Source organism: Galeopterus variegatus, unplaced genomic scaffold (genome assembly GCF_000696425.1).
Source record: "Galeopterus variegatus unplaced genomic scaffold, G_variegatus-3.0.2 Scaffold1166, whole genome shotgun sequence".
In the NCBI taxonomy this organism is placed as follows: domain Eukaryota; kingdom Metazoa; phylum Chordata; class Mammalia; order Dermoptera; family Cynocephalidae; genus Galeopterus; species Galeopterus variegatus.
In genome coordinates this window covers 205,176-219,928 of record NW_007727277.1, presented here as the reverse complement: position 1 = coordinate 219,928, position 14,753 = coordinate 205,176, and the positions used below count along the sequence as shown (strand labels likewise).

General features: G+C 32.8%; 1 protein-coding gene across 4 annotated transcripts in view; it reads right to left on the bottom strand.

Moving 5' to 3' along the window:
- The window catches only part of GABRA2 (gamma-aminobutyric acid (GABA) A receptor, alpha 2), a 147,893-nt gene that overhangs the window by 53,261 nt on the left and 79,879 nt on the right, over positions 1-14,753 (bottom strand). For all 4 annotated transcript variants that reach the window (XR_550668.1, XM_008575269.1, XM_008575268.1 and 1 more), the window contains 4 exons: positions 13,814-14,034; positions 11,644-11,726; positions 6,483-6,626; positions 5,281-5,433 (listed from right to left, as the gene is read on the bottom strand). Coding sequence is in view for 3 of the 4 variants with exons in the window: in XM_008575269.1 (XP_008573491.1) it covers positions 5,281-5,433; positions 6,483-6,626; positions 11,644-11,726; positions 13,814-14,034 (601 nt within the window). In the remaining variant the exon portion in view is untranslated. The remainder of the gene's footprint in view (positions 1-5,280; positions 5,434-6,482; positions 6,627-11,643; positions 11,727-13,813; positions 14,035-14,753) is intronic.

The following is a 14,753-nucleotide window of genomic DNA, read 5'->3' as shown; positions in this document are numbered from 1 at the left end:
CAAAGAACCATCTTTTGGTTTTGTTGACTATCACTATGTTTTTCTTACTCTCTATTTCATTTATCTCTGCTCTGATCTTTATTTCCTTCCCTCTACTGGCTTTAGGTTTAGTCAGTTTGTTCTTATTTTTTTATTCCCTTACATATTGATTTGAAATCTTCCTTCTTTTTAAATAGAGCTATAAATTTTCCTACAAGCACTACTTTCAATGCATCTCATAAGTTTTGGTATGCTGTTTTTTAATTTTCATTTGTCTCGAAGTATTTTCTGATTTCTCTGGTCATTTATTATTTGACCCATTGGTTGTTTAAGAGAGTTTGATACCCACATATTAGTGAATTTTCCAATTTTCATTTTAGTAGTGATTTATTGCTTCATTCCAATGTGTTTATAGAAGACACTTTGTATGATTTCAATCTTTTTAAGTTTATTGAGAATTGTTTTATAGCCTAATATATGATCTATTTTGGAAAATGTTTCATGTGTGCATTTGCAAAGCATGTGTAACTGCTACTGTTGAGTTCTGTTTATCTGTGTTTTTCCCCCCTCACCATCTCTTCTTTGTGTGTGTTACTTTTGTTTGTTTGGCATTTTGTTTTTGTGGCATTTTCATTATTTCCATATTAATTCCTGTAATTGTGCTAATCTCTTTCTTAATGTTCCTTGTTCACATTTGCTACATGTTATTTTCATACTCATAATGTACATTCCTCTCACAGAGAAAATCTTTGCAGCTCTGTATGTGCATAGGTAATGTGGGCTTTGTTTTGTTTTGTTTTACTAACAATAGTGGAAACACATTTGTTGATGTTTAGAATTAAACTTAATTTTATTTTCCATTATTGTTTCCTTAATAAGTTTAATATGAAGCAATTGCCCCTTGCAATGGGTTACTTTATTATACCTCCACCCAGTTACCTGTTATCGGTCATTCATTTATCATATACTTGATAGTACATACAATTGGAACTGTGTGTGGGAACTCTCTGAAGAGTGAGAGATGCATTGAACAGAATAACTATAATGAAATATATTTAGTATCATAATATGGACATTTGCAAAGCACCATAAAAGACTGATGGAAGGGGAACTTTGAAGTGTTTAGTGCATTAACAGTTGAAGATATCAATGTGTTAATTTATAATTTGTACTTCATATTGAAAATTATGTATAAAGTCAAATTGAGGGCTATGTTCCATTGGAATTTTCTATGCAATCCTAATATAACACCTTAGTTTAATTTCTAGATATAGTTTCAGTATATTATTTCTTAAACACATAGCTTTTAAAAGAGTATACATTATGAGTATTGTATTCTACATAACTAAATTATGGGTTGTAAAAAATATCAACTTCTTATTGACTGAGCACAAAATATTTAATAAGGCATGTGTATGGAAAATAACCAACTTGTATAGTACTATGTAAACTACTTAAATGTTCTGTAGTTAAATAGATCACAGCATGTAATATTAGTACAAAATAAACATGATGACATTATAATAACAAACAAATGTTAATAATCTTAAACTGAAATTGATTTTGCAGATATATTCTAATTTAAATTTTGTCCATAAAATATATATATGTATGTATATGTATGTATGTGTGTGTGTGTGTGTGTGTGTATGGGTGCATATATTTTAAAATAAAAATTTCTCTTGTTACTCTTCCTTCATTCTCTACTTCTCTCCCCCTTAGTCCTAGTGTATGATGGTTTTGTTTAGTTCTTTCTGAAACTCTCCCATCAAATCTATTCTGCAAAAAAGTTCTGCTATTATTCTTACACAACTTGGTTGAAATTTTAACTCACTATACTAATTTTATGGGTGCATATATTTTAAAATAAAAATTTCTCTTGTTACTCTCCCTTCATTCTCTACTTCTCTCCCCCTTAGTCCTAGTGTATGATGGTTTTGTTTAGTTCTTTCTGAAACTCTCCCATCAAATCTATTCTGCAAAAAGTTCTGCTATTATTCTTACACAACTTGGTTGAAATTTTAACTCACTATACTAATTTTTGAGGTCATTTGCTGTTTAAATCATATTTATAATTAATGACATAGTCTCTAAGTAAATTTTTTCTCCAATAACATAATAATAGAACACTTTTTTCCAAAATAAACAAATTTTGTGTGTTTGTCCAACACTCAAGCAAAGATTCTGAGAGAGGAAAGCATCAAGAAAACCCATCTTAAGTCCCTTTATTCTGTATTGGAGTGAGAGGATTCCTTCTTTTTGACAAACCAAGCCCATTTTAAGTATTTTCATCAGGTAATTGCTCATCAGAAATGTCTGCTTCTTATGTATCTTCAGTCTCCTTTTTGTTTCTTGACTCCTTCTCCTTAAGAGAGAGTCATGAAGGTAGCATCCTGTAGTTGAAGGAACTTAAGCTTTGGAGTAAGGTTCTGCTTCAAGAGCTTGAACAAGATACCTAAAATTTTAGAGTCTCAGTCTTCTCCTGCTTAGAAGGGAAGTGTTAAAATCTACTTCATGGGCAAAATAAGAAGTATGCAACTTCAGCATGTGTCTTGGCATAGAGTAATCCCCCCTATTGTTCTAATTTCCATGTTAATAACAATATATTAATAATAATTATGATAAGAATAATGATGATTCACCCATCTCTCCAGCTATTTTAATCTTTCTCTTCTTCCAAATTTGTTGTATACTCAGCTCCTTCCCTTTCTCACTTCTTATTTCCACTTCAATCTGATTTTACACCAAAGCAACTTTTCATATTTAACTAATTAGTGTCAGCAACCTTCTACTAGCCAAGTTCACTCAATGTGTTTTAGACTTACCTGTATATATTTGATACCTTACATCCAAAGTGGCTGTGTAAGTGTGTGTGCATGCACGTGTGTGAGACTGAAATTCTGCTCTCTTCCTTTAGAGCACTGTTGTCTTCTGGTTTCCTTCCTAATTTCCTGATCATTCCAGTTAGTTCTTTTCTATCTTCCAAATCCTGCAATTTTTATATTTTTAAGGATTCTGTCCTCTGATCTTGCATTCATCAGCCTAATTTTTCTGAGAGTTAGGTTCTATAATGAAAGGTCTATGATCTTGTAGTCGATAATTCCCACATTTATCAGCAGCTCCTCCTATTTATCTGTGTTCCATATACTTATTTCTGTTTTTATTATGGTCTACTGTACATCAAATTGATATCACAAGTAACTTCAAAATACGCATAACTCAAACTACATTCATTTTTTCCTACTTCTCTTCTTTCTTCCCTTTTATTCCATTAATAGCAACATTATAAACTTGAAGTGTCCGAGAAAGAAAACCTAAATATTTCCCTAAATTATTTTTTTCTGTTGCTATAGATGTTCATCAAATTCAATGATTCTCACTCCCAAACATCCTTTGATCCTGTCCTTTTTTCCTTTGTTGCCACTCTCTTCTTTTGGAATAACCTAATCATATCTCATTGAGACTATTTCAGTAGCCTCCTAACTTTTCTGCCTGCCTCTGGTTATTTCCATAGAGACTATCTCATTGAGACTATTTCAGTAGCCTCCTAACTTTTCTGCCTGCCTCTGGTTATTTCCATCTTCCAGTTCATCCTTCACAAAGACACTATATCTTTCTAAAGTACAAATAGGATCAGATTAATAATAAGAATAGCTTTAGTTAGGCAAGATAAATAAGTTCTGGAGATCTACTATATAGCACAGTGCCTATGGCTAACAATACTGTATTGTATACTTAAAATTTGCTAGGAGAATAGATCTAATGTTGTGTCCTTAACACACACAGACACACACACACACACACAAACCAATAATAATTTTAAAGGGGGTGAGAGGAAACTTTGGGAGGTGATGGATATGTCTATGGCCTTGATGTTTCATGGGTGTACATTAATCTCCAAACTCATTGAGTTGTATACACTAAATTTGTACAGCTTTTTATATGTCAATCATACCTCAATTAAGTAGTTAAAAAATAGCTAATATAGAATTGATTAAATTCCAGGCATTGTTTTGAGAATTATACACATATTATGGCCTCAAACACTACAGTAGCTTAATATAGCTTGTAAGATAAAGGCGCATTTTGTTAACATGACCTACAAAGCCGTTCTCATCTAGGCCTCAAGCTCTATTTTTATTGGTATCCCCACTGATACTGAAACAGCTCAGTATCACTGAACACACCATGCTCTTTCACCCCTCAATGGCACTGCACAATCTATTCATTTGAGCTAGGATTCTTGTCCCGTCTCATTTATCTGGAAAACTCCTACTCATCCTTCAATATTTAGCTCACATATTAACTCAGCTACTTAATTAATTCTCCTAGGGAGGATCCATGCTGTTGTTTTTTATAACAGTGTGGATATGCCTCTTTTATCTTGTATGCCTTTATCTTGTACTGTCATTATCCTTTCTGGTTATTCTGCTGCCATCCACTATACTAAGCTACTTGAATGCAGAGACTACATTTTATCCATATTTGCAGCTCTAGGATCTGGTGTAGTATCTGACAGAAGAGTTTCCCAGTACAACTTTCCTAAATGAATGAGTAAACCAAACATACAAAGGTAATCTACTTTTCACAAAATGTGCTCAGCCTAGTTCATATATACAAAAATCGGTAACTAAATTTCCCTGCACGGTTTTAATCAAGAAAATGAACTTTGTTATTAAATACACTAATGGAAAGACCTCTCTCTCTCTCTTTCTCTAATTTAAGTACTGAGATCATCCTTCTTCATCTTCAAATAAATAAATAAACAGTAAAAGCTCAGAAATATGGTATTGCATACTCTCAATTAAAAAATTCCCCTGCTTGATTTTAGTCAAGAGAATCAAACACACTACTAAAAGTGACTGAGGTCTCCCTCCCTCCCGCCTTCTCTCTTTAACTTAAAGTACTAAGATTATCCTTCTTTAGCTAAAAACAAAAGAAAAATAAACATAGAAAGCCTAGAAATACAGCACCGTTATACTAAATTAAAACCTCTAAGAAAATTCTCCTTATACTCACATGGAGACAAATGTTGATGAGCAACACAATTGGACAGAAAGACAACGAAATGTTATTTCCAATATACTTGAGCACTGTTTCTATTCCCTATTAATAATGTGGCACTGACTCTGTATGTTACCTCTTGGAGCTGCAGTTTCCTCATCTATAAGGTGAAAACAATACTCCCTGCCCCACACACCACAAAGTACTGGCGTGAGGATCCAGAGAGAGAGAATGCTTTTGAAAGCACACCGTGAAACATAATGTGCCGTACTACAAAGTGTGTAGTTATTCACTCACCAAACACAGTTCTTGCAGGCACAGATTCTCTGTTAAGCCAGAATGACACTTGGGAGAGAATGACAGTCATGATGCAAGGCAGATATGTCTGAATCACAAAATACCCAATTTTTCTTTTCAAATGGAAATGAGCTGTCATTACGGTATATTCACCTAGAAGAAAAAATTAAGAAGCCTCAGAAACGGTAATAGTGAATAGTTAGAACATTTTGTAAATGGAAGGGATTAGAGATAGAACAGACCATGATTTTAAAAAAAAAAAAGGATTTATCCCTTTTATGTCATGACACCTGTATCACCTTTAAATGCCTCATTAGCATAGCAAGAGTATTTAAAATAGAATTTTAAGACTATCAGGAAACTTGGAGTCCCTGTCCCATGACATGGTATTTGTTTTTCTCTCTTGGTCATGCTTATTGACCGAGGAGATTCAGAATTCATACATGCTCTCTGCCAATGTTATTATCTTACTTGCTCAGGTCCCTCATCCCCACTGGTTCCAAACTCAATCCTCTGCTATGTTTGTTCTAACTCAGTACTCTCAGGCTCTTTAAGTGTTGATCTCTGGACACATCTCCAAAGCTGGTCTTCTGGCCCAGATTTTCCATTTTTGACTCTATTAGCCAACTCTGAATTCCTTACTGTTGTACGTACAGTCTAATTTGCTTCAGTCACTTCTGTCGGATACTCAAATCTACCTTCCTTTCTGCTCCCTGAGTTTTAATTATTGCCAGATATAAGATAATTTGCCAACACAGCTGCTTTTTCTTAGATGAAGGTAGTCCTTAGAGAGGGAATCTACTTTTTCACACAGGCCAGTAGTAATTATCCATAAATCAAGAGTTAAATAATCACAAATTATCCAGCATAGGGGAAAAAGAATTAGAAAACTAGGAAATTGTTAACGCTTGTTTGAAGGTAAATGTTAAAACTGAGTGGTCTGAGAAGACACACACTTTTTGAATACTTTAGGCTAGTGTTTCCCAAACTTTAGTGCACATAAAAATCTCCTTGGTATCTTGTTAAAATCAAGATCCTGATTTAGTAAGAGGTGAGGCCTAAATTCTGAATGTCTAAAAAGCTCTCAAGCACAACCTATGCTGCTAATCCTCCGACCTCAAGAGAAATTCGATACATTTCCAATGATTTTGATGTATTAATTTTCTTAGGTGTTAGCTTTCCTTCAGACTCATTTTACTAACCTGTACTGGATTTAATTGTCTCCTTCCCAATTGATTGGCCCAGTAGATCATATTGATTTAACCTGGAGCCATCAGGAGCAACCTGTACTGAATCAGATGCATTGTAAGTCCAAATATAAGTTACTTCTGAGGTTGTATATGCATCTGTAGGAAATCAGAAAAAAATATTTTAAGCACTTGAATAAGAACCATCAATAGAGTGCAACATCAAAGGTTGTGTATTTCATAAAATCACTGATTACTAAAAATATTAATACTCAAATATCACATACTTTCAGGGCAAAAATGTGTCCTTTGAATTTACTTCAACATGAAGGATGTAAAGTAGACCAAGAGAGATGATCGAGATATGAAAGTATTTTCATTGCAACCACTTTGAGAGGTAAAGAACAAATTTCTCTATAGAGTTTGCAAAAATCACTGGGCCCTGAAATAGTTATATCATTCCCTTTAGTCCGAGGTTAGCAGATGAAGACATTGTGGTAATCAAATTATAAATGCCCAAAGTCTAGTGAGACAGCTTATTCAGAAATAGCAATCACTCATAAAATAAAAATATCATAATTCAAAATTATATTGCTTTCTGGACATAAAAATAACCTAGGTACGAGTTAAATGACTGAGCTATCATGATACAATGCATTTCATTAGTAGAAAGAGAACTAATTATTGCAGAACATGTTAAATAAGTCAGACACTACAGTTCCATCAAGTTGCAAAACTTTTAAAAACATGTTCATGTTTAAATTAATTAATGCACACAGATGTCACTAGACTACACTTTCACAGCACCTCAGCTGAGTTATGGATTGGCAGGAAAAGGCAAAACACATACAGACCAGGTATTAGTTCCTGATTAATCTGGCCAAGGATGCAGAACTTAGCAGAAGTGAGATGACTATATAGAGCTGGAGTGCAGGTAACATATCCGGTCTAAGACTGTCTCTGGCAGTGGCATTCCTCTTGTCCCTGTGTGTCCTGTTGGGGAACAGCTGACTTCTCCATGCAGGCAGAGTTTCTCCACAGTTGAATAAACAAGTGAGATGACTATATAGAGCTGGAGTGCAGGTAACATATCCGGTCTAAGACTGTCTCTGGCAGTGGCATTCCTCTTGTCCCTGTATGTCCTGTTGGGGAACAGCTGACTTCTCCATGCAGGCAGAGTTTCTCCACAGTTGAATAAACAGATAATTATTGCTATACTACTGACCTTTTGAAAAGCTTCTGTATACTTTTGCTCATGAGAATATTTAGAAATATCAGTTACTCCTGATGCTTACGCAAAACTCATCATCACAGTCACATTTCCAATTGACGTGGAGAAAGGGCCAGTTGTCTCTGGCAGTAGCTCTGCCTCCACCTCCCCAGGACACTGGAAATGTCCTTTCTCCCATCTATATGTTGTCTAGTATAATATCACTGTGCTATGGTGGTCCTGGAACTGAACTTGATGCAAGGTCTGTGGTCATAGATCAATTTCCAATCAAGCATTAGTAACAATAAAGTGAATATTTATGAGTATGTGTCTTACTCGCCATCTGGTCTTTCAGCAACATACTGCAATATTGTCTAGTTTTCTGAATGTCACTACTAAATGTTAATATCAATGAAATGCTGTTTTCATTGTGTATGTATTCATCTACATCCACAAGTAAATTATATTATGTAAAACAATTTTCAAAATAGGATTCTTAAAAATATATATGTATGTATACATTTATATATGTATAAGTATATGAAGGGTCTTCAAAAAGTCCATGGAAAGATCCATATCATCTTTTAATTCTATTTTTTCACAAACTTTTTGAACTATCCTCATATATTTTTAATAATAGAGAAATATTCACATGTTTGCATATGAGTGAATTCTAGTTGCTATAAGGTCTGAATTTCTTTTTAATTATTTTCAAATAGTTAATCATCAATGGTTATACTAAGAAGATTAAATAATAGCATTGGTAATGTGGATAACTAGCAACTCATTTGCAGACGATGAAATGACTTGTTGTATTTCCTCCTAGAATACATATCCTGGCCTTCTCTTCAATATAATGTCAAATGGCATAGAATTTAATAAATCAAAACTATACATCACATGTGCCATTTTACATCAGAAGGTCCTCATAATACTCCATAGTTGTGAATTTTAAAATTAAATTAATTAATTTTATTAAATTAAATTAATTAATTTTAAATAAATGATTTTTAAATTAAATTAATTAATTTTAAATAAATGATGATGTTTTTTCAATTACACCACTTTTGAATTATGGTGTTACTTTTAAACATAAATAAGAGAAGGTGAAACCTTATAAAAGTAACAAAATTTGTAAGTAACTAGTGACATACTGTGGGCAGGAACTCTGTCTGATTCATGTCTATACTTCTAGTACCTAGGACAGTGCCAGAGACACAGAAAAAGTTCTCAGTTTGTTCTTACTAGATTAGTAAATAAACTTATAATATTTTAATTGTTATTTACTGTAATAGAGATGAAAATCAGGAGAAGAGAATATATTGAACAAAATGACTGATCCTTTACATTGCTTTTTAAAAAGCAGTTACTGCATTTCATTAATTAGTTGGGTTTTTTTAATTTTGCAAATGTGTAACAGAAAATTATCCAATGCAGATTAGAGGCTTTCTCTGGTGTATTAACATATATATAGACCAGGAGGCCATCATAATATTTCTCAATGACGTACCAAAGAAGAGAAAGACAGTTTGTTTTACAAAATTCATTATAAATTCCACCCCTAAATTAGGCTCATTAAATAATTTTGTTTAATTCTCTTAAATAATTCATTTTTTAGTCCTATGCTGCATTAAACAGATGCATCCTGACTAATTCTTAATATCTGGTAACCAAGAAAAATACTCCAAAATTATTTTTAACTATTAACTTTAACTTTTTTTTTTTTCCTTTTTGTCTTTTTTCGTGACCGGCAACGGATCGCAACCCTCAGTGTCGCGCCCGTACCGGGCCAGGACCGGCCACGGGATCGCAACCCTCGGTGTTGCTTCCGCCCCTCACTCAGCCAGTGAGCGGCCGGTCTGTATGTGGGATCCGAACCCTCGGCGGGAGCGCCACCGCGCTTCCCAATCGGCGCACTATAGCAGTGCGCCACCGGGCCGGCCCTAACTTTAACTTTTAAATCTAAAAATGTATAACTTCTTTTGGCCTAATGCACAGCATATCCCTACACTTCCATTTAGGAAGTTTTAGTTAAGTTAAACAACAAAGAAAAATACAAAGGTATGATGCAATAGGAATAAAACAAGACTCAAGTTAAAATTATAAACATATAGAAAAGATGTTTCTTTTATTAGAGCAAAATGATAAAGTTCCAGTAATTCAATCATTCGCCAGGGGAACGCTTGGGGGAGAGACTTTAAGTAAGAGAAAAATAAATGACTAGAAGAAAAAGTCAGGGTGCTTCTGCCAAACGTTGTTGTCTCAACATTTTAAGGTTTGGCGTAGCTTGTTGGCCTATTACTCCACACTGGTATCCATACTTTTAGCACTTATGCATCAAGCACCTACTATAGGCAAAAATAAATAAAAGAATATACAAGTTGTTTATTCAGCATATCAAAAATAAATGTGAGAAACAAAATAAATAATAATTACTTAAGAGGAGAATGCCTAAAAACAAACTTTATGGATACAGAAAACTGTATTCTTAAGTATGCAGTATTTCACTACTCTATAGGTGCACGGTAAATATTAAAATGTTTAGAATATTTTCAAGCACATTTATTTTATTTTCGGAATTGAGACATTACATCATTTGATGTCTTAATGACAATATCTTGTCCACTGAAAAAAACATCTTTCCTCCTTACATCATCACTGCATCTTAAATAATTTCTTTCTTTGCTATCAAGGCTTTTCAATTTTCTCTTTAATGCCACTTATGCGATGCAAATGAGTTTCTCTCTGCTGCATCTGCTGTGGTTTTGTCAGCACCATGTTTACACCGTATAACATGATTGACTATCTTAAATCATGTTGCAAGAAATGTCAGTAGTGAAGTGATGGTTTCCATGACAATAAAAGAAGGCTTTGTGGTTAAAAAAAGAAGATTCTCAAAGAAAATTGGGAACTGACACCTTTTATAAGAACAAACAAAATTGAACTTCCTCATTCCTCAAAACTGTGGTCATCAAAATGATTAGAGGGTTTGCATTCACATTAGCCATCATTCTTCCCTTTACTTTCATCTGATACAGTCTGTGAAGAGAAGACACACTATGCAGTCATATATTTTCAATCAAGTGAGAGCACTGCTTTTCTAGTCAACAGAGAATGAAAAGTCAAAAGCTGCCCCAAATGGACAAAGACGGGGGTGTCAGAAAGAGCACTATTTCTAAAAAGGTCAGGCAATGGGACACACTCACACAGGAGGGAAGCTGCTGAGCGATGTTCATGAATTTATTCAGAACCTGCCTGGAATGCCACGTAGACCTAAGGGGATGATTTGACCTTCCTCCTTTTCAATTATTCAGGGAGTGTGAATGCTTCTGCTTGACATACAAGATATAACCCTAGTGACCTAAAGAATGGCCAAAGGCACAGAGCTTTTTCTGAAATGCTCTGTGTACACCGGAGGTGTCTGAATGTTGCAATCCAGCTACATTATCTCCTTCAAATCCATTTTTTTGGGAGAAAAAAAATCCCTTTCATTAGTTACACCATAGAAAGACAACTGCACAGATTCAGCTTCTGTGCTCACCCTTTGCAATAGTCTGATTGCTACTTTATTGAAAAATAGAATCTATCTTTTAAATTCATTCCTAGTTGATGAAAAAGAAACATTTATTTTGTATTTTTAATGTTCTAGTGCTTGGAAAAGAAGGTAAATTATTATTTTCAACCTTCAAGGAGCTCCTAGTCTAATTTTACACATGTACTAAAACCCATGCTGCTCTTTATTAGCAGTAAAATAAGTGATAATTTAAACATCATAAAATATAATGATATTTGAGAGTAGCAGAGGGCTAGACAATCAGTTCCTTGAGGGTGATAGGCACATCTTTACTTCTGTATCTTATAAGCCAAGTATTAAGCATTCCATAATGAATCTATATAATCAAGCAATGCTGTTGACTATCCCTGAGACTACTGACCCAAAACATGTACTTTCATCCCTGTACTTACAGCTGCCAAATTTCAGAGGACATGAATGAGCATCCATTGGAAAATCCTCCAAGTGCATTGGACATTCAGCTTGAACTGTAAGCCTAAAAGTCAAAATTCCACTCTTTGTTTAAGTAAATTGGCAAGTCAACAAAAAAACACTCATCACTGTTGTCAGCAGAATTAATGATAAGATAGGACCTGCATTACAGCATCATATTAGGCTAATTCACATTTAAATATGTTTTTGTTCTTTCACATTTAAGTGATTTCTCAAAAGACATTGGCATATCCAAAATCTAAGAATAAATAACAGTAATAGTTATTAAAATACATTTAGCCATTTTATACTCTTTGGTTTAAGAAGTAAAGAAATTATGTATGCATTTTTGAAGGTCTGCTTTCCCATCAACCTCACAATATTTGAAATGTTACAGACAAAATTGGGGAAAAAACTCTATTGTGAAAAGAATGCCATATTTCCTATCATCTCATCAATAACCATGCAGCAAGTTAATATAAGAATTCAACACTGGCTTAGAGAAGCTCCCTTCAAATCACATATATAGTATCATATACTATATATAGATACACAGATATAAATATAGAAGTAGTTGTAAATACATAAATAGATGTAACTCCTAGAAATATCTTATTGAGACTAAATTGTTGGCTAAATTATGAATACAAGTTATAAATGTTATATACATTTTTTTCTGTATCTACATGATCACAATAAAAAGTAATCACTGTAAATATGTTTTTTAAAAAGCTTCCAATCTTTCCATTTCACATAAAGACAAAGTGAATAAAGCATGTACTGAATGGAACTTATAGAATAATCTGTCCTAATGAGCAAAGTAAATGTGGCCAACAATTTATTATGATTATATACTTCTAAGAGTACTTAAATAGAGCCTCATGCAGTATTTTCTAAAATTCTGTATATTCTGTGCCTATATTTTGTTTAAATCCCAAATTTGCAATCATTGCCTTAATCCATAAGAATAGTGTAAAATCAACAGGGGAATTGCATCTGAATGTTTCTCAGGATTCAGAGGCAAAGGCAGAAAGAACAGCTAGCCAACACTTCCATTTTAGGCAATGGCCATTTAGAAATGAGTCTTCAACAGTTTTTTTTTTTTTTTTTAAAGATCAAAATAGGTAGGAATGTATTATTTTCCCTTCTTAAATAATTCTCATAACTAAAGCACAGCACTTAAGTTTTCATATGAAATAACAGCACATCAAATGCCTAGAATACAATGTCTGTCTATCTATAATGCTGATGACATTTGCCCAAACTTTAAATCCTTTATTAAACAATTTAACTTTCAATTCTACATCATTTTATTAGATTTATGATTTTTTTCTTTCTTACATAGCATAAGTAACTTATTTTAAAATATTAATACATGAGGATATTTCAAGTGGAATAGTTGTTAGGATCAACAACTGTTTATTTCTTTCAATGACTTTATTAATGTTTTAATCATATAAAATTGATGCTATGTGACACTTTTACAAGATGGTAATTTCCTACGGTTCAATCTAATGCATATGTTTATCACATACAACTTACTTGTAAGCCTTATCAAATAAAACCTCTCTGAATTTTAATTTTTTTTGTAGAATAACTTCATAAGGAATATTAAATTATTAAATTAAGTAAAATATGTTTATCACATACAACTTACTTGTAAGCCTTATCAAATAAAACCTCTCTGAATTTAATTTTTTTTGTAGAATAACTTCATAAGGAATATTAAATTATTAAATTAAGTAAAATATTAAATTAAGTAAAACCTTGCTTAAAAATCACTTAAAATTATGATGGGATGTCCAATGGCATATTAAAAATGAAATTACATGCTGGTATAAAGAAAATTAAAGTCATTGTGTTAAAATTGTACTTAATTAAAATGTAGTATTAAGAATAAATAAGCAAAAAAATCAATTCTTAATAATTGAGGTAATTCTTAAATTTTAGTATGCTGTGAATCAAATTCGTAAATGCCATCTAATCTTTTTATTCTAATATCTATCTATTTACAAAGCATGTCATGGGTATTTCAACAATCTGTTAGAAAAATGTTCAACTTGTGCTAATACTTGACAACTAAGTTGGCTTGTTGTTTAATACATGGATTTCCCAGTATTTAAATGTGGCATATCAAACCTAAAAACATACCTCATTGTATACAGCAGAGTCCCATCATCCTGGATTCGAAGTAGCTTATTTGGCATTGTCATATTATGAGCTACTGACTTTTTCCCATTATGAAAGAAGGTATCTGGAGTCCAGATTTTGCTAGCCATTAAATTGTTAAGTCGAAGGATATTCATAGGACCTTTAAATTTTAAACGTTCATCTTTCCACTTTTGTCGAAAGAAAACATCTATTGTATATTCCTGAAATATAAAATAGCATTCCTTTGAAAATAATAAATGTTTCAGATATAACAGAACACTATAAAATTGTGCAGTATATGCATGTATTGAAACAACATAGTGTACCCCCAAAACACGTACAAGAAAATGTTAAAATATTTTGAATTAAATAAAAAGGACTCTCACAAATTAGAACAGTAAGTAAACAATAAAATAAAATAAAATTCTAAATAGTTCAGAGAGTTGAGACAAGTGAAATTTTAATCAGAAAGATAATTCTTTTGATTTATTAATAAATGTTGCTGCTTACAATGGGATAAAGTATGTGTATTTACACAATTAACTATGTATTCTTGTGAAAAGAAAAGAATAAATTTAATTTTTCTGGCCTTGCTCAGTTGAAAAAGGTCTCAGTCAAACTGCTTTACCGCATTCTATAGTTCAGAACTTCTTGGAGAGGGGACACGCTGGGGCAGGATCTGGACGGATTATTTTAGGTAGTTTATCTCAAGAAAAAATGAGCAGGCAGCATTTCCAGTAGTGAAATAAATAAATAAATAATTTTTTAAAATTAAAATTTTAAAAAAAGAAACAACATTTAAGCACACTGTCAGATCTGTATGAGTCATCATGCCCTGTTGCCAAAGAGACTATAAAATAAGAATATCATATTTCTTTTTTAATCCTAAAAAAAATGGTGAGATATCATATTGTTAGCAAGAATGTGTTAAGGGATGATG